At 34.7% G+C, this 20,075-nt stretch overlaps 1 protein-coding gene across 1 annotated transcript in view; it reads left to right on the top strand.

Annotated features, from left to right (window-relative positions):
* Positions 1-340: 340 nt before the first annotated feature.
* Positions 341-20,075, top strand: part of LOC105049811 (uncharacterized) — a 45,898-nt gene continuing 26,163 nt past the window's right edge. The window contains 8 exon segments of the mRNA XM_010929574.4: positions 341-696; positions 1,332-1,465; positions 6,492-6,549; positions 6,641-6,856; positions 6,977-7,249; positions 12,066-12,200; positions 12,282-12,407; positions 13,163-13,207. Coding sequence (XP_010927876.3) covers positions 466-696; positions 1,332-1,465; positions 6,492-6,549; positions 6,641-6,856; positions 6,977-7,249; positions 12,066-12,200; positions 12,282-12,407; positions 13,163-13,207 — 1,218 coding nt within the window. The 5' untranslated portion in view covers positions 341-465.

Genomic DNA, 20,075 nt, shown 5'->3' on the forward strand with positions numbered 1-20,075 from the left:
ATATAAAAATTAAAATTATATTAATATAATATTATATCACTATTTAGCATTTCATTCTAACCATTTTGATATTTTACAAAATTTTGATCATAGATCTTAAAAAAAATTTTAGAAAAAAAAAAAATACCATCACTTTTCATCTAAAAAAAAATACCAAAACTCATTTCTTCCATAAATTTTTATTTATCATAAAATGTGAAAAATAAATTTTTATGAAAAATTTTTTTACACCCCGTTCCCTCTTAAAACTCCAATCAACCAAAACGCCCCTCTTCACTTCCCGGAAACTACCGCTTTCCCCTTCATTTTCCGTCAACCAAACGGGTCCATAGGGGAAAAAAAGCCGGGAAAGCAGGGGCACTTTTGTCGCACGAAGCTTAAACCCCGAACCCCCGTCTTGCTTCGGCGAGCGAAGGCGAAAGTGTTTTCGGTGCCAGCCTCGGAGACAAGCCTTGTATCGTAGCCATGGAAGAAGACCGAGCGGAAGCCGGAGCTGCGGCAATAGAGGAAACCCTAGTGGAGGAGCCCCCCGGCGGCGCCAGAGATGGAGGCGGAGCCGCCTCGGAGGCCGAGGGCAAGAACCCTAGCTCCTCTTCCGATTCCGAGTCCGATGACGAAGCCGCGGAGGGCCTCCAGATCGAAACCCTAGAGGCCGCGCTCGCCGAGAATCCCTCGAACTACGAAGCTCACGTCCAGGTACCCCTTCCTCACCTTCTCTCTCTCTGTTTTGCCTCGCCGCTGCTATTTGCTTGTTCTAGCGAATTGCAGCTCTTCTGTTGTCTTCCATCTCTTCACTGCCAAGGTTCTTGAAGAGTATATAGCTTGTAGCTGAAATGATTTCTCCTATGTCGCATCTTTTTGAGGATAAGTATGAGCTTTTGGATATGTACTGCAATGGAGGGTGGTAAGCTTGAAAAAAGAGATTGGCATGAACTCTTGTATCGAGTCGAAGCGGAAGCGTGACTCGGAGGTTTTATTGGGGAACCGAATGCGTTGATTGTTGCACTTTAAAAATTCATAGCCTCGGAGTATTAGCTGTGAAAAATGAATTGCTTCGAAGCAATATTGCTCGGATAAGATGTTTATGCGGTCAGCTTGATGTAATATGATATGGAGGATCGTACAGAAGCAATTTATCTAGTTATTGGTTTAGATTGCGAAGCTTTGTCCAACGAAGGGTCTGGAACTCTCTACTTGAACCTTAAGTTCTATACATTGGTTTCATCATTGCTTACAAATGCTTCCAGAAATACATGGCCACAGGCATGCATTCATGCACGCATTTTTGCATTATTGAATAAATGGCCTTTGCTCTCCTTCTTTTTGGTCAGTATATTCAATGCTTGAGGAAATCTGGACATGTTGAGAAGCTAAGACAAGCAAGAAATGCAATGAATGAGCGCTTTCCTCTAAGCCCGAAAATGTGGCAGGAGTGGACGAAAGATGAGATTTCATTAAGTGAAGGGTATGTGGTTGTGCTTATTTAATCCCTTTTTTTTTGGGTTCATGTTCACCAATGCAGGCATGGCTAGTTTAAGGTTGGCATGATTATATATGTACCCTGGTTATGCATACATCTTCTAAGTTACTAAATATTTTTCTGGAGTTAATTATGTCCATTTTTATTGATAGTGAATAAGGCACATGGGTGGATAGGCCGTATCTGATGTTAATTGCATGGAGTTAATCAAGTCTTGAGAAGTGTTTCTTAGATAAATTCTGAGATGCATGTGAATTGTGTGCAGGCATCTACATTCTGAACTTTGTGCTACTGTCCTAGTGGCCGAGTGTTGTCGTTATTGAATAACATTACTTATCACTGGCATATGCTTGTGTATGAATATAGAATCATATAAATTATCTACAGAGTCACACATTCATGCATGTCATGCATATTTAAACCTCTAAATTTACCTACTCTTTACTGATAACTATGTCAAAGATCACATTCATTATGCAATGTTTGATCACCTGATTCAGTTCTGAGATGTTCTTTGTAGTTCACACTTTTCTCTGTTATGCATTGCGAATCACGACAGCCATGCACCCATATAGACATCTAAATCATCCTTTATGATAAATCAATATTTGACTGCCATATTCAAGGTATGTAACTCATTGTTTATGTTTGCTTATGATATGGCTATTCCTTTGATAATCGACATCGTATTGTAAAAGTCCTAATTGTGCAATCTCTCCTTTTCTCTTCCTTTCTTTTTTCCTCCTTGGTCGCATTGCCATGATATGTGGCAAGCCTCTCCCAGTACTTGATCAAAACTTGTACAATCGCTAACGTGTAGAGTTTTTAAAGAATTCAACAGTCTCAGTTGATTAAGAAAATGAACATGATTTTCGTGAATTTGTTTGTCAACAACTAAAAAATTAAAGAAGAAAATGATATGATTAGATTGATTTAGTAAGTAATTGTTAAAAATATAATATATGCTATGATAATAGATGATCTTTGTGGTATACTAGTATATTCATTTCCTAAAGAAATTCTTTACATACTTTGTGGAGGAAAATATTTGTAGGCAGAGTTACATAGAGAATATCAGGTTGCCTCTCTATTTTATGTAATATTTTATCTGTTAATCATTCCAATGTAACATTTTGTCAAGAAATAAAAACCTTCTCATCATTACTTTCATGTTTGCTGTTGATGGTTAGTATATGTGGATCAATTGATGCTCACTTTATCTGTCATATTTGGTATACTTATGGTGTTTTATGCACCATACATTTTAGGTTGTTCAGGATTTAGAAAGGGAATGGAAAGGCATAGGGTACCATGATCGGAGATTGTGGAGAAAAGGATTGAGGCATGTTTTATGTTGTTTGATCTTATTTTCTTTGTATGGTGTGTCTCACTTTAAGTTGTGTTTTTGGTTATTCCCATTAACACCAGAAGCCTCTTTTATCACCTTAAACATGCATTTGCCAGAAAATTTATTTCATAAAATTTATTGATATGAACCATACATAAGTTTAATATTTAAACTATTAATTCTTAGTTGTAAAGTCAGTTTAACCTACGATGGGTTTACTCGACTATGAGAAAGAAATGACAAAAAAAAAAAAAAATCAAAAGAAAAGAACCATTTGCTTCCTTAGCATTTGACACATTAAAGATAAAAAAAGGTTTCTTTCCATATCCTTTGGCTGGCATGGAATTTAGTGTACATCCAATCATTGAGAAGAAAGAGTTACTCATGCATTACCAGCACAAGCATGGACTAGCTGATTCACGCCAGTCATTCTCTTGCAAAATTTAGATACATGATTCCATTTCAATGGTCCAGCTAATAAACTTCATATTGAAAAAAATTCATGCTGGGTTGCTGATAATTGTTTTTAGCATGGTACATCTTTCAAGTGATTAAGTGTCCTTAAGAAAATATTTCTATAAGTTAGTGGTACTCTCTTTTTCATACTTGCCAAGTCTACATAAATGGTAAATCAAAGAGTTAGCTAGGGTGAATCAATAACAAGTAAAGCCAACACGGTCCTCCTCATATTTGTCAGGGTCATTCTGTGCTGCTTGCCTTAACTACAGTAGTGTTTGCTTGGCTGAAGTATGGGTCATTGGCATCCTCTTACGATGATCCTTGCACTTGTCACCTCATTGAGGTGCCCTTATAGTGGGAAATGTTTCTTGGAAGGTAGAAGACATTTCTAAATTACCTAGATGTGAAGTTCTAGCAAATTAATACAACCTGAAAATGAGTAGTGTAAAGTGTTTGATTGGCTTTCATATAAGTTGCTATAAGAAAGTCTTAGAAAATATAAACAATATGTTTGATTAATAAAAGGGCCAGTCTTGGTTTTTCATAAAATGTGTAAGTAATTTTTAACTGTTTAACATTATCTTTTTTGGCTTTTTCATAGAGCATAGAAGCAACCAGAAAACCCTTTATGGTCATGTTTATTTGGTTCATGTCATAGCCATTTGTACTATTTGAAACTGTTTCCTAGGGAAGCTTCATAAGTTTCATAACATTGAGTAATTCACTGTCATTATCATCTTACGCTCATGCTAAATTGGAAGGACCGAGGAGATGGTGGTTTAGAACTTGAGATCATGTTAATGATTGCTTATTCTGTCACTGCCAGCCTCAAAAGATGCTTGTCTTGGTGCAACAACAACCTTATGTTAGAGATGCATTGTTTTTTACATTTGCTTGGTATAGGGCAAAAGTTTAGAAGTGTTATTGAGGTGGGTTGGCTTCAGTTGGTGTCCCTCAGCATTGGCGTCCTCATTACTTCAGAGAATATGTTATAGGCAATCATGAACTTGTGAATGGAAATTAATTGACATCAACCTGTTTCAACCATTCTGTGGTCTAGTTCTTGCAAAAATGTCCTTGCATTGTGTTCCCATTTCATTTCTTTCTTTGTTTTTCATTTATTTTTTTGTGGTGGGTGGTGGGGTGGGGGGGTATCCATAGGGGCACTCCTTAAAACAAACATATACATTTTTATGTAGCTAACTTGTAGGATGAAAGATGTTTGTGGACTTTATATCAAGGTTATAAATCCCGTGGGATGTGGGTGTCCTGGTTTCTCCAGAGAATGGGATGCCCCATTGTCCCGCCTAATCTTGGCAGCAATTCTAGTTGAGAGTCCTGTAGGTACTCTCTATCTCTCTCCCCTTCTCCTTTCCTTTCTTTTCCTTTTCTTTCTTTTTCTCTTTCTTTCCTTTCTTCCTTCTTTCCTCCATTTTTTCTTACCTTTCTTTTCTTTTTCTTCTTCTTTCTTTTCCTTATCCCTTTGCTTCTTTTCTTTTTCTTTCTTGTTTCTCTTTCCTTTCTTCCTTCTTTTCTTCCTTTCATTCTTTTCTTCTCCCTTCCTTCTTTCTTTTTTTCTCTTTCTTCTTCTTTCCTTTCACTTTTTTTTTCTTCATCTTTCCTTTCTTTCTTTCTTTCTTTCTTTCCTTTTTCTTCTGCTTTCGTTGCATGAAGGGTTTTGGAGTCTTGACCCATCCCTGTTTTGTTTTCTCATAGGAGTGGGATGAAACAACCAGGTTGCCTCTCGTGCTGCTGGGAGTTAGAACCTTGCTTTATCTATCTCAAAATTGAGTCCAACACCAATTCTTAAAGAGTTGATGTCAAATTGACAATCATCCATAAAGATGTGCTCAATCATTCATGGAGCCTTCTTGACCTAAGAGTTGTATTCCAAAGCTGAACCCACTTGGATGGGGAAAGGCTTGGATGATGTAGATAATGATATTGAACTTTGATGGGAGAAGGCTTGGAGATCTGTTTCACATGCATTAGCATTTCTGTACCAAACAAGCAAAAACTCCATATAGAAATATTTACAAATGATAAGTTAAGGAAAAACACATTTTTATGTTTTATGCTTCTTTTTTTTGCATGAATCAGCAAATGACCTTTAGAATATTAGGTCAAAGAATTAGAAGGATAAATTCAATTAGTTGAAAGAGGTAAATTGCACATTTTTATTCTTGCAGAAGAGGGTGAAAAATTGTTTGAAAAATATATGAAGAATTATAGATGTGGATTATCCTGTCAACATGGTTGTAATTCCTCTAGCCCTTATTAGACCACCATTGACATGCTCAACTGATTCTCTGTTGATTTCCTTTTTAATTGGGCCACTTTTTCTTCCGGCACAGGGATATGGAAGTTTATAGCCTCATGCTAGTAGCGGTATTTTTTGCTGCTTTTGTTTTATGTAGATGCTCCTCCATGTTTCTTGGTATCCTAAAACTTACTGCCTAGCTGTTTTAATTATCTTGCCGAAAGCTCATTTATTTTATGAAGTCTTGGTGGCTTGCAGTCATGCAATACCCCAGAGGCATTAATTTTCATCTGTGCTGTAATTCTATTGAATATATTCTCCCTATTTGCATGAGTCACATGTTTATCCATGCCTTTCATTTCAGTATAGTGATTTTTAATCAATCCCAAAAATTGGCAACAATTGTTGCCTTGTTTACAGTTTATGGCTTAGATATTTGCATTCCCAAGAATATTAACATGTGCACCATGGAAATGCTTCTCAGTTGGCACAGCTGTCCTCATTCCTTTTCGCTTCCATTGTTCTGACTGTTGATTGCACATGAGGCTTGTTGGCTGTCTATTACATGCTCTGTGTGTGTGTGCATGTGCACGCACATGCATGCGTGTGCCCGCACATGCGTGCATGTGCCCTGCTTCATTGAGAGAATGGAGGACAAAAAGAAAGATACTTGCTTTTTTTTAAGTAATTACATTTCAAACTTCATCTTGTTGAATTTAACAAAAAATATATATTATTTTGTACAAGGGTGCTTGCTTTAATGAAGTAGCTTTTCTTAATTTTCTTAATTTATAACAATGTTTTCTTACATGCTTTCCCTTTTGACATAAGATGTGAATCATCAAAATTATATTATGTATGCATTTTCTTGTTGAGCTTCATATATCTTAAATCTTAATCATTTTTTCCCCTAAAAAACAATCTGTACTTTTTGGGTGCTGTAGTTTGGAAGCATTCACTGAAATTGAGAAGCTGTATGAACGTGGCGTGCAAGAATATTTGGTAGGCTTCAATTGCCACACAGAATATGGAAAATTTGATTAATAATCAAGATGAGTATGTGGTGATTGGTTTTGGCTACTTTTAACTGCAGTCTGTCCCTCTATGGTATGATTACATTAATTTTCTTCAAGAAAGCGATCAATCAGTGTCTCAGTGTTCGCCATCTGGTATCTCGAAGATGAGAAATTTATTTGAGCGTGCTCTTACTGCTGCTGGGTTGCATATTGTCAAAGGCAGCAAGATTTGGGAAGCATACAGAGAATTTGAGCAAGCTATCCTTCTAACTATTGATGATAATAACAATGAGGTCAGAGCATGCAATCTGAATTTGGGCTTCTATGTTATTGACATGTTATATTAGAGGATTTGAGCATTATAAACCCTTCATATCACTCTTTATTTCTCTTTATTTTCTTCTTTCATTCAGGAGAAAGCAAAACAAGTTCAGCGAATACGTGCTTTATTCCATCGCCAATTATCTGTTCCTTTGGTTGATTTAAGATCAACACTTATGGATTGCAAGTCTTGGGAAGGTGAACAAGGGAATGTCAATGACATCAACTCTGATTTTGATGGGATTCCCTCAAATGTGATAACTTCCCATCAAAAGGCCATTGAAATGTACAATGCTCGTAAGCAATATGAAGACCAATTGTCTAATCCTGATACATCTGATACTGATAGACTTCAACAGTTTAAGGTACAGTAACACTACTTAATACTACAATAGATTGCACTTTTCATATCTGTTTGTTTGTTTTCTTTCTTGTTTTTTTTTTTCTTTTTGTGACTCCTCCCACTATTTGTTCTTTACATTTGCAATGTTTCTTCCATTTCCTTCTATTTCTAATATGTTTTATGCACTTCCTTTGTTCTTCTTGATACTTGCATAACTATTAACTACACTAGAATTGAACAAACCTAGGTACTAGCACCTTCTTTTGTTAATTGTGCACCATTAATTAGATATTCTAGGGATAGTGCTAATATAATTTTTAAATGAAACTGGAAGGGTGCATAAGCTGGTACTTATACCAGGGGATTTAACTACACAGAAAGGTAACTAAGGAGGTCAAAGACAGCTCTTTCTGCCATTGAAATAACACAGTCTACAAAAGATTCCTGTTGAATATGCCCTATCTAGTTTTCTTAATTCCAGTATTGTTTAATGCTATGCAAATCAGCCAGTCAGCTGCTTGTATGTTGTAACATACCCCTCAATTGGTCCTTACCTGAGAATTCCTTGATTTTCCCATTTGCATGGCCAGTGATGCTGTTTATAGGATCAAGTGCAGAATCTTTGACTTGTAATTCTTGATATCAAAGCTCTGCTCTAGGTATTCCTTTGGTTGTAATAGTTTAAACATGGGTACTTGATCTCCATACAATGTTTTCTGCCAACCCAAAACACATAAAAGTATATAGATCTTTTATTGAAGGAAACCTTTTTCAGGCTCGTCAGGATAAAAGAAAGCCACAAATTTTACAGTGTTTATACCTGATATGAGGGCTAAGTATTTGATGGTCTTGTTGGGGGCTGGCAGAGCAATATGTTGACAGAGCAATATGTTGGACTTTTCATGGTCTAGTTGGGGGTGGGCAGATTTGGGTCGCGGAGGCCCAACCAGATGTTTGGGTTGCAGTTGTTTTTTTTTTTTTAACTTGACACAACCTGACCTGGCCATTGCCACTTGTAGGTCTAGTCAGTCTATTTAACATGATCAAAATATAACAACTACAATATATTAATTTTTGTTATTCCCCTCATCATTGCTTACATTAAGTATATAGTTAGTGGTTCCTCTCTTGTCTGTCTTTTATATTATTTTGTGTGGTTGTTCTAGGACTCAAGTGTCTGCCAATAAAAAGAGCCCAGTAGGTGATGAGAGCTAGCCCTTAGTAGGGACAATTGACAAATCAGAATTTGTTATGGTGACCGAAATAGGAGGGGTAAGGTGTGCTGGTTATGGTTATGATGATTGTTCTATTTACTTCAAGTTTTTACTGGAACCTGTCTGACTGCTAACCTCTGTCTCTACGTATCTTCCTTTTTCTTTTTCTTTTTCTTCTGTGTGGAGAATTGGTAATGTAGTTTTTAGCATGGGTTACAGAGCAAGGATACACCAGAATTAATTTATAGACACGTTGCAAAACACCCAGCAGCAGTTTCTGCTAAAGGATAACGTAGTTAATTAGAGGTTCTGCTGAACTTTTACATCCTTCGCAAGATGAGTTCAACTTTGTTCCACGTGATGCATGCCAGCCAGTGTCTTTTTATAATTGGTACATTCAATACGGATTTGATGTATTGTTTTTTTTTTTTTTTTTTTTGAAATTCATTCTTTAATATTTCATTCAGTCAGTCCTGCTGATAGATAAAACCATGTTGTTCAGAAAATCTGATGGACTTGCATGCTTTATGGAATGATTCTATAGGAAGGCTCAACTACGCAGCATGCATTTGAGTATGCTTCCATTCAGAGTAAGATGAAAAAGGTGATGACCTGAAGAAGCCCTAGGATTTGATGTTGGTACTCAAAAAAGTGGATCCAGAGATTTTTTTTTGAATCATGACTGGTAAAGAATAGACAATGGGTGTAGAAATGATGAAAGTGAGATGTGCAACCAGATGACAGTTGGTAATATAAGTGTTGTCGATTGGGTACTTGGGTGGCATGATAATAAAAGATGGTTGCTTAAGGGAATATGATGGTGAAATGACAAAGTTCAACAATTGTCAAGAAAAGGTGGATATGCTTTAAGAAATTCTGAGAAGCTGAGAAGGTATATGAGAGGTTATAAAGTGGTTATGAGATGCTGAAAAGGTATATTATGACTAAGTAGTAGTAGTAGTAGTATATTGCAGTAGGTACAGTAGACAAGGCATAAAAGAGGAAGAAAGAGATATAATACAAGTTGGCTAAGTTGAGAAAAGGTTAAACTAAGGTTATGGTTATATAAATTGCATTATGAATGCAAGCAAGATTATATTAGGTAAGCTGAGATGATGGATGAAGAGACATAACCATAGTTATTTGATAGGAACATGACTGGGGGTTGAAATTTGGAAAGGGGGCCTTGGTGGAAGGGAGATGTCTGACTGGAAAAGTGTTCAGATTCAATGTATGATAGTCAAAGAGGTGATTGGCAAAAATATTAGATGTTAAACTATCAAACTTTTGAGCCATGCACATGACTAAGGCAAATAGTGGTAAAACTAGGGCGGATGAGAGACCATCTGCAACCAATATGTTTTCATTCCATGTAGGTATCTGTTGGTTCAACATTCCTGCTCAGGCAATTGGTGAGAAAATATAGATTAAAAATTATGCACACATGTACATTATATTTTATACTTGTTCTAGATGCATGCTGAATTTTTCAGTGACAGGTTGCATGAAGGATTTCCCAAGCTTGAATTCTTATATTCTAGAAGTTGATCTGTTGACATTAGCAAGTTTATGAAGAAATTCTGTGTGGTATGTTAAATTGTTAATGCGGATGATGTAGTTTCAATTAATTAGGCTGGAGGTTGGTTATGCTGCATTAGAGTTGCCGGGTTAAACTTTCGAGAAGCTCCCCCCCCTCCTCTTGCTGGTAGGTGAATGGAAGGGGTTGAAAATCAGTCGAACCACATGGATAATATGGAACACAACCTTGATGAATGATCACTTGTCTTTACAAGTTGACAGGAAAATGGTCAAGATTAATCCTTTCTTCTTCATTGAGTTTTTTTTATTGAAGGAATGTAGAAATTAATTCTATTGAGGTGCTATGTGATGGACACATCATGGCAAACCCACTGGAATAAATAATACATAAATGATATGATTAAACCAGCTTTTATTATGCATCGGGGAAGAAGATCATAAGAAAAGTTTTGCAAAGATGTCTATGTTGGGTTGGACATATACTAAATTAGGAATTACGAGGTAAAAAACTATTGAATCAGAGACATCAGAGAAATTCTACAGTGTGATATGAGGCCCTAGAATACACTGTTAGATAGTTATGTAAAAAAAAAAAAAAGCTAGAGTAAATATTGGTGAAGAAAGGGACTCACACTAGTACATATTTAAGGGGCAAGGAGTTGGGTTAGGTGTAAACCGATGGTTTGAAGTGTGTTAAGGATTCAAAGGATTTGATTTAGTTGTTGGCTTAGCCTTGGCAGAAATAGATGGCAAAATATGATCAAAGGACTTGATTCCAGTTAGATGGAGAAGTTTAGTAGTGGTAGTGGAGATTTAAGAAGACAGAATTTCTCCTGTAACATGATGCAGGAGGAGGACTGAGTAGACATGCTTCTACTGTTCAAAAGAATTTGCTTACATCTTCACTATGTTGTTTCTGTTGAGTTACCATTTACTTTTTTATTTTTCTCTCTATCTTCCATTGCTTGCTGGGTAGCTCCCTTCTATCAACCAGCCTGAATGAGAATTACTGGTCTTGCGAGCTATATGTTGAGACCACCCTAATGGGCGATCGTAAAATTCAGAAGATCCTATGCTGGAGCCTTCTTAACTAGAGTCATGCTTCATAGCTTGCTCTATACTGCGGGGAGTAAGCTTTGTTATTTCTGTTGTATTCTTGATACCATATCTAAATACTACACCTTCTATAACTTAGCTATGCTGATGCCTCACCATAGCATTTCTCATCTTCAATGATTCTTGCTGCCAATTGTTCTTGGCAAATGAAAGGGAAATAATTGGGAATGAGAATGTGGATACTTCAAATGAACTTATCATCAGTAAAACAACTGTTTTAACTGTGGAATGTAGAACGTAACTGGCCTCAAAAGCCTGCATGAATCTTGAGGTTTATTATATTGTAGTTCATTATTTGATCCCACTTAGTCACATATTTGACTGAGTAACAAGGAGACAGTAAGCAATTGACCAAATGAATATAAAAATGTAAAAACAGAATTTTTTTTTAATTTTTAGAACTAATGTATTGAAAGGCTTTATAATTGGACTCCCAAGATTTTCTACAGCGAGGTATGCCCCTTTGTTGATCCTTCAATGTGGTATCCCTTCTGCTGAGGGGCAAAATAAGTATTTCTGGGCATTTTCACTAAACTCTTTATAATTACAACTATGCCATGAAGGATTGTCTTTAAACTGCGTACTCCCCTTCCAGCCCATATTTCCTTGTTGCAAGGATAGTTTCCTGCTTAAATACACTGCAAGAGAACTGTTTTTTTCCTAAATAATTTTCTATTATATTGCTGTGGTGGTTTCAGCTTGAGTTTATATGTACAATGTTCATGGGAATGAAAAATAGCATGTAACTTGTACACTGTTTCCGCTTACACTTCTCTCGTCAATTATTTAGTAATCTGCTTAGTTGCTGGCACATGATCTGTATGCGTGTAGTGATGTTTCTATGATATCTAATTGAAGAATTCTTGGCTTTCTTTTTTTTCTTTTTTTCGGTCTTTATGTGAGGACATCCTTCATTACTTCTAGTTGTTTGGAATCTGGAATTCATGTGATCATTTTTTTTTAGAACAGAACTACTTAAAGTTTGAGGAGTCTTCTGGTGACCCTGCTCGTGTTCAAATTCTCTATGAACGTGCTGTTGCAGAATTTCCTATATCCAGTGATCTATGGCTGGGATATACCAGCTATTTGGACAGAACCTTGAAGGTTTTCGAATCAACCTGTCTTGAATTAGACAAGATATTTGTACATTCTACGGTGAAACAAAGAAGTATCTTTTTGTTGCAGGTTCCTGATCTTCTCAAAAGTGTTTATTCTAGAGCCACGAGAAACTGCACATGGGTTGGTGAACTTTGGGTCCGCTACTTGCTTTCTTTGGAACGTATTCATGCTTCTGAGGAAGAGCTGAGTGCAGTGAGTTCTTTCTTTTGCAATTTTTGCATCATAACTAAAATTTTAATTGAATTAAAACTTTGCAAAAGATTTACTGTTGCTTGGGGATAGAAGCGATCACCTTTATTAATTACTTATTTTATTTATGGCAGATGAACTGATCATTAGTTTGTAATTTTGTTACCTAATATTTTAATTACTTGACATTTGAACTCGACTACCATCAGCATAATATTTTATCAGTTAAATGTAATGAGTTATTCAGTTAAACTGATGGATCAGCTCATTTCTTTTTGTGGGAAGTTTCGAGGCATAACTTCTCTTTTCTAGGCTGAGAAACTTGTAATACACACACACACACACACACACACACACACACACACACGCATACACACATACATGTGCGCACGCATGTATTTAATTTTTTGATTATACTTATTGGGTGATTGATTGTAAAAAGTTGGATATGACAATGTTCTAATAGTCATAAAAGAATCTTGTTAATATCACATATGACTGCTAAGCCACTCTTTCATGTTGTGCTCTGTTTGAAATTAGTTATTGAGCGAAGCTTGTTGTAACCCTCCCTTCTAGAAAGACCATAATAGCCAACCATGGTATTGAGCCACAGGATATAATCTAATGGAATACAGAGCGATTTGTGCTTGTGGATTTCATGGAAGTGCCACATTGTTAATTGTGCAAAATGTTGTAGGGACTTGATCATCTTTATGATTCACGAGACAACTTGCATTTTACAATTTATTTTATTTCAGGTCTTTGAGCAGTCTTTGCAATGCAGGTTCCCAAGCTTCAAAGAGGTAATGTAATATTCAGGGAATCAACTCTCTCTTGTAGCACTTTAATATGTAAACTTTTGCATGTAAAACCCAACGTTAACCTTTATTAGTCTGGATATCAGCTAATGAAACCATAATCATAGCAAACAAATTGTCCCATGCATGAGCAGTAGCTTTATGATTTCTGTTAAGAAATACGGTTTTTTATAGGACTGTCATATCTATTACTGATTAAAATTTTTGCAACATGCAACTGCATTAATTTAATTAGTTATTTTACCATCCTAATAAATGAATGTTCATCTTAACCCTCATTAAAAGTGTATGTCTATTAATCACCTGAAAGAATAGTCTAACTAGGGTTATCAATGGTCTCAATCTGATGTCTGTTTGAGCCTGGCCCAGGCTTGACACATCAAGGTCTGAACCTGGGCATGGCTTGAAGTTATCCCAAATAAATCAGGATCCTACCTGGCTTGACTTTGGGCTTTTTGTCATGCCAGGCTAGGCTTAGAAATGATGCTAGTTGAACCTTCTTGTCCAGGCTTAAGCTTCTCAGTTTTCATGCCTAGTCTTGGTCTAAGGGCCTAATTTCTGTGCTTAAGGCTGTTGTTTATGCTAGCCCTTCTGGCTGATTTGCCTGGCCTCACCCATCAAGGCAAGGTTTAACTTGGACTGAACCTATATTATCTTTTCCTCTGTCAAGATCCATTTTGTATTATTTATCTCAATGTAGATATGTCGTATATGAGGTGTATGGCTAACTGCAACCTTACATTGCAATTATCTACAGGATTATGCAGATTTAATTCATCTATATTGCTGTTTTATCATGTTAATTTTGCTTGGAATTCAAAAGATTTTGATTCATTGATATTAAAACTGAACTGCTTTTGCAAGGAGTAACCATGAGAAGTTTTTATTATGGGTGTTTCTGGTGCAGTATATCCAACTGATACATCATTATGCTGTGAGATTGGAAGTAGCTGTAATGTTAAGATGAAGAACTTATATTTGTTTTCTTGATAGACTATGTAGATACACAAACATTGTATATATGTGATTGCCTCTTTAGCAGAGTCTATTGAAACTTTAATTGCCAGGAATTCAAATAGCATTGTACCGGTTTTTTGTTGGACTGGTAGGGTAGAGACTGTACCAAGGTTCGCCAAACTGGTATTAGAGTGGGTGCCGGTTGGCGATTGGTTCAGCATGGTATGGGTTCGTACCATGCCATTATGGGGTGTACCATTACATGGAGAGCTGGAGAGGGAGGGGAAGGGGAAGAAGGAGAGAGGAAAAGAGAGGGAGGAAGGGAGGGAGTGAGAGGGAGAGGGAGGGGGAGAGAGAGATGGCTGGAAAGCCCTTATTGATAGGAGTTGCCCCTGTTTCTTTTCAAAATAGGGGATGCCCTAATTTTTTTTTGTAAATTTCAAACTGAAATTGGCAAATCATATTCTGACTTTCTTTAAATGAAATTAGCAAACCATTTGCTCATTTCAATTTGAAATTTACAAAAAAAAGTAGGGCATCTCTTGTTTTGAAATGAATATGGGCAACCCCTTGTTTCAACAAGGGGAAAGGGAGGGAGAGGAAGAGGAAGCGGGAGAGAGAGAGGGGGAAGGGGGAGGGCTAGAAAACCCTTGTCGTCTATCAATGTAGGGAAGAGGGAGAGAGGAACTTACCTGACCGCCGGTGATGTACATGTGATGTTTTTGTTTTTTTTTTCCAATTTTTGGGCTTTTTGATGTGTCACATGAATATTAATTCAATTTGTTTTATTTCCATGTTTTAGTTATTTTTTTCAATGTTACCAAATTTCAATGAGGTTTAAGAAACTAGCAACAACTGGAAGTGAAACATAGCGAACAATTCATAATATTGTAATAGAATAATCAGTAATAACTCACTTTCAAATTTTTAGAAGAACAAAAAAAAGTTTAGAAGCATACCTAGCTAAAAATGGTGGTGGTAGGGGAAGCATAGTAGCATTCTCTTGCTTATGCTTAGGTGAAGTTGAAAAGCTTTTGTCAAAGAGCTCAGGGAGAACATCCTCATCATCTTAAATTTGACCAAGTTCTGCAATCTTGGTACCTGGCGCCGTATCGATATGTTACTGGTATGGTATGATCGGTATAATGTAGTATGCATTCTATACTGAAATGGCTCTATAATAATTATTCTTAATTTTTATCTTGGTAGGCCTCGATATATGTCAATGAGCAATTCGGTACATCTAGGTATATCTCGGTATAGGTCGGTATGCCTTAGTGCGGGGCGATACAGAGCATGTATCGACTTAAAATTGAGTTTTGTACCAGTTCCTCTCGGTATGGTATCGTATGCTTTGTACCAAGTGTTATGGGGTGGTATGACAGACCATTTCTCTTCCTATTCATGTCAGAAAAGGGGTTTAAGAGACTATGAAGTGTAGTTGAGTGCAAACAAAATGTTGACAAGTACTTTGAGAACACTAAATATGACCATCTTTCTTGAGATTTCACATTTAATGTTCTCTATGCACCTTCTGATCATCTGTTTGCATTCAACTACACAACATTTTCATTCTATATGAATCCCTTTCCTGACATGATTGTGAGGAGAGATGGTCAAATTTGTGATATTGAGGGTATGTTTCTTCCATGAACTCTTTTATAAACCTTTTGATTTCATCTTACTATGGACAAGAGAATGTTGCGCTTGGTGGTGTTGTACCACCTAATGGCCTACACCCTTGCATACTCAATAATAAATTTCAATGTAATGTATAAAAAAAAGTGTGAAGTTAATCTTTCTAAGTTTTAACCTAATTTATTCTTTCCTTTTGCCTTTAAACATTAATTAATCTATGCATGCTCCAAATTTTTAGTATTTAGTCACATTTTTTATAAATTTAATTAGTTTTTACTTTTAAAATAATACATAAATAATATAAATTTTGTTAATCTAAAAATGCAACATAACTAGTTCAAAATTTATCTTATTAAATCTTGACATATGTTTCATGTTTTTAAAATTTGGTCAGAATTTTATGATGCTTAAGTAATTCCTCATTCAAAATAGCTTAAAATAAAATTAATTATGTCAATCAACAAAATTAACATAGCTATTTTAAAATTTATTTGGATAACTATCTATGCATGTTCCATATTTTTACATTTAGTCTATTATTTGAATTTTACATAATTTTCGTTTAAAAAATAGTTTAAAAAATGCATGACAATATTTTTTTTTTAAAAAATGCATCTCTATTATTGACATCTATTTGTATTTTTTGTTTTTAAATTTTTAATTATTTTTTACAAAAAAATAATTAGAAAATTATAAAATTTTAAGAATTAGATTTCTTTGAGGGCTTTTATAGGCATCCTCAATGGGTATTGCATATATTTTTCATGGCCAATTGGATATCATTTTGATGGGATAATTTAAATTTATTCCTATTTCAAGTTTGGGCTTAGGGCTACCAGATGCACTGCTAGATTGTTTGATCTAAAGCCTAATAATTGGAGCATATGCATACTACAGATGCATGCATGCTATAATCTTTCGATCTTGAAATGTCATGTATCCGATCCAAAATTACGAGTTATAGACATGGTAATTGCTGCATACTCATTGATCATTACCCCACAAGTGTGCAAGACATCCAAAAGATATAATGATAGAATTAATAAGACAGTGGAATAAAATCTGAGCAACTAAAATTTCAAATTTAATAATTAACAAGTCCAAAACTAACAAGGAACTTTAACAAGTTTGTTCACAATAATCTAATGTCAACTGTTCTTCCAATGTTAGGTCAAAGAAAGAAACATATAAAAATGCTTCCAATATTTAACCAAAAAAAAAAAAAAAACTAATTCTACCTTATGCTGGACATTCTGCTCTTGCATCGAGTCACACTTCCATAAGGTACCCCATCAGCAACTAGTTCTCTGGATCTATGGAGAAAGAAGACACCAAATAACTAGTTTAACAGCTCAGTTAAGTAATAAATACCTTAACTAGATAATTCAAGTAATAAATTAAATAAGTTTTCTTGCTAATACTAAACATCGTAGAATCGTTGTATTTTAATTAAATAAAGCAAGAATATCCAAAATTGCTTAAGTATTTATTTTCATATTCATAAATGTAATTTAGAATATCATATTTCAACTCAATAGCTTATTAGACTGTGACCATGCTTAGACCCTATGTCCAGGCTAGAGAGTTGTGTTTATACGTTGTCGAGTGGGCTAGAATATCGTACTCACACCCTGTAGCATGGGTTAGAATACTATATTTATACCTTATGAGTGGGCCAGAATGCAGGGCCAAAATAATGAGTTCTGGAATAGTCAGAGCATCAATGTATCACTCCTATTAATGGGGTTGAAAATATAGTAAAGTTGAGAGTCACACGCTAAAGTGTATCAAAGATATTCATAAATCATGTATATGTCAACTCTAACAAGTATGCTTGTTGAATAAAAGATTTATAAATTTTTTTTAGTATATTTGGTAATAAAAGCAATACTTTCAATCTACAGATTTATTTTCCATTGAAAACACAATTTCATAAAATTCATCACTTGCATGTTAGTTAATTTATAATATATTTGACATCAAATATTTATTTAGAGGCAAATAAATAGAAAACTCAAGAGTAGGTAAATCATTACTTACCTTGTCATCATAGTTAGCAGACAAATCCAACTTTCTGAAAATTTCTTTTAGAACCTAATATTCAAACCATATTTTATTCAAAATGTTGCTATAATAAATTTTAAAGTCAAACTAAGTTTTCGATATCCTTAGGATCAAGATTTGCCGTACTAGTTGGTATTGTATCGGGCATACTGTGTCGGTACCGAATTGATACACAGTCTCGTATTGTGCCAACATGGTACACTAAGGGGCAAATGAGTTGATGAGCTAATCGAGTTCGACTTGAGTCCAAACTTGACTCAACTCAGCTATTGTTGAGCTTGACTTGAGTTCGAGTAACTCGAATAGTTTTTTTAATTGATCTCAAGTAGCAAGATACTTACCTTGAAAGCTCGCAAGCTTATTTGAATTTATATATATTTTTAATAATATCGATTTTATTTATAATTAATATATATATATATATATTAATATATATAGTATTACTAGGCTAAGGCTCGATTTCGAGCTTGAGCTCGAAATTGAGTATGGCTCGATTGATATTTGAGTTGATCTCGAGTTTTGCCTATTTTTCATCGAGTTGAACTCGAGCTTGGGATATTAAGGCTCGATTGCTCTCGAGTCGAGTTTTGAGCTTGAGTATTTTGAATTGAGTTGAGCTTGAGCCTCCAGCTACTTAACTCGACTTGGCTCGATTGCACCTGTACGGTATATCTCACCATCTCGTATCGTACCACATACTAATGTTGTAATAGGATGGTATTGATATGTGATTCGGTAGTAAGACAGCAAACCTTGCTTAGGTTCTAGATGAACGTAAGAATTACATGACACAACCATGATCCTAAACTTGCTTGCAAATTGACCAACCTTATAATCAACTTAATATATTATTTATGCAAAATAATATATCATAAGATATACTATATTAAATTTTTAATTAATCTATTATGTGCATAATTTTCAGATTAATATTTTATAAAAATAGGTCCCTGAAATCTATTATATAGAATTTAAGTTACTAAAAATAATGTATAAAAAATTTTAGTAATTTATCACACATCTTAATTTGCATAATTTTCAGTTTACAGAAATTAATCATACATTATGATACACAAATATAACAATCAGAAATCTGAAATTATTGAATAGATGTCCAGAAAATTATATTACAGATTTTTAAAATAGAATTTTATTTTATAGAAACTAAGTACTTAAAATATAAAATAGAGTAAATCTAATTTCCAGAGATTTAGATTGCTGTTATTTTGTTACCCAGAATTTAATTTAAGGAATTATTAATTTCACAGAAATTAAATTGCAGAATTTATGATATACATAAATCTAATATACAAACATTTAAAAAGCAAAATGCAATATTCATAAAATTTTAATTGTCAAAATTCAAGTCAGTTTTATTTTGTTGGAAATAAATAGTACATAATTTATTTCATAGAATTTTGATTCCTTATACCAAAAAAAATATAATTCTGATTTCCAAATTATTTAGTGTTCTAAAGTTTTAAAACTAAAAATCAGATTTCCACAAAATTGATTCTCAGAAAATAAAAACAATTTTTATAAGTTTTCAGAAATTACATTATACAAAAATTTTAAAAATGAATAATATATGCAGAAAATTAACTATATGTGTTCAAAATAATAATAATAACTATGGGGATGTAAGCAGCCTCTATTTTCTCGAGTGTGGTCCCGCCCTCAACTTTGAGCATTTCCCACTTTAGTGTTCCATAGGTCATAGGTTTTCTCATGGCTTGATTCAAGAAGTGCTTTCCACACTCTCAAAGCACATCAAAAAACCCAGTCACCATCTTCTTATGGCTGTCCTTGTATAACAAGGAAACCCGACTGCTCATTAATGTTATCCCTTTTACAATCCAACTATAGTTGGTCAACTACTCCTATTTGAGTTCAAATGACTATTCCAGCTGGAATAAGTAGGAATAACTTATCAGTCAGCTCGGAATAAATTCCTAATATAAGTAGGAAAACATGTATAAGTTTTTTTATATTTATTAAAAGTTTCATGTGTTACATGAAATTTCTTTTATCTTATTCTTCTAATTATTTTAATCAAAAATAATATTTCATATAAACAAATATACGTCAAAAATAAAAATTACTATGTTGTAGAGTGCTATCCATCATATGGCATATTCAAAAATTTATGCCAAACACAAAAAAGAGGCACGGATTTTCCTATTTTTGGCTGTGC

This window comes from Elaeis guineensis, chromosome 8 (assembly GCF_000442705.2).
Source record: "Elaeis guineensis isolate ETL-2024a chromosome 8, EG11, whole genome shotgun sequence".
Taxonomy (NCBI): domain Eukaryota; kingdom Viridiplantae; phylum Streptophyta; class Magnoliopsida; order Arecales; family Arecaceae; genus Elaeis; species Elaeis guineensis.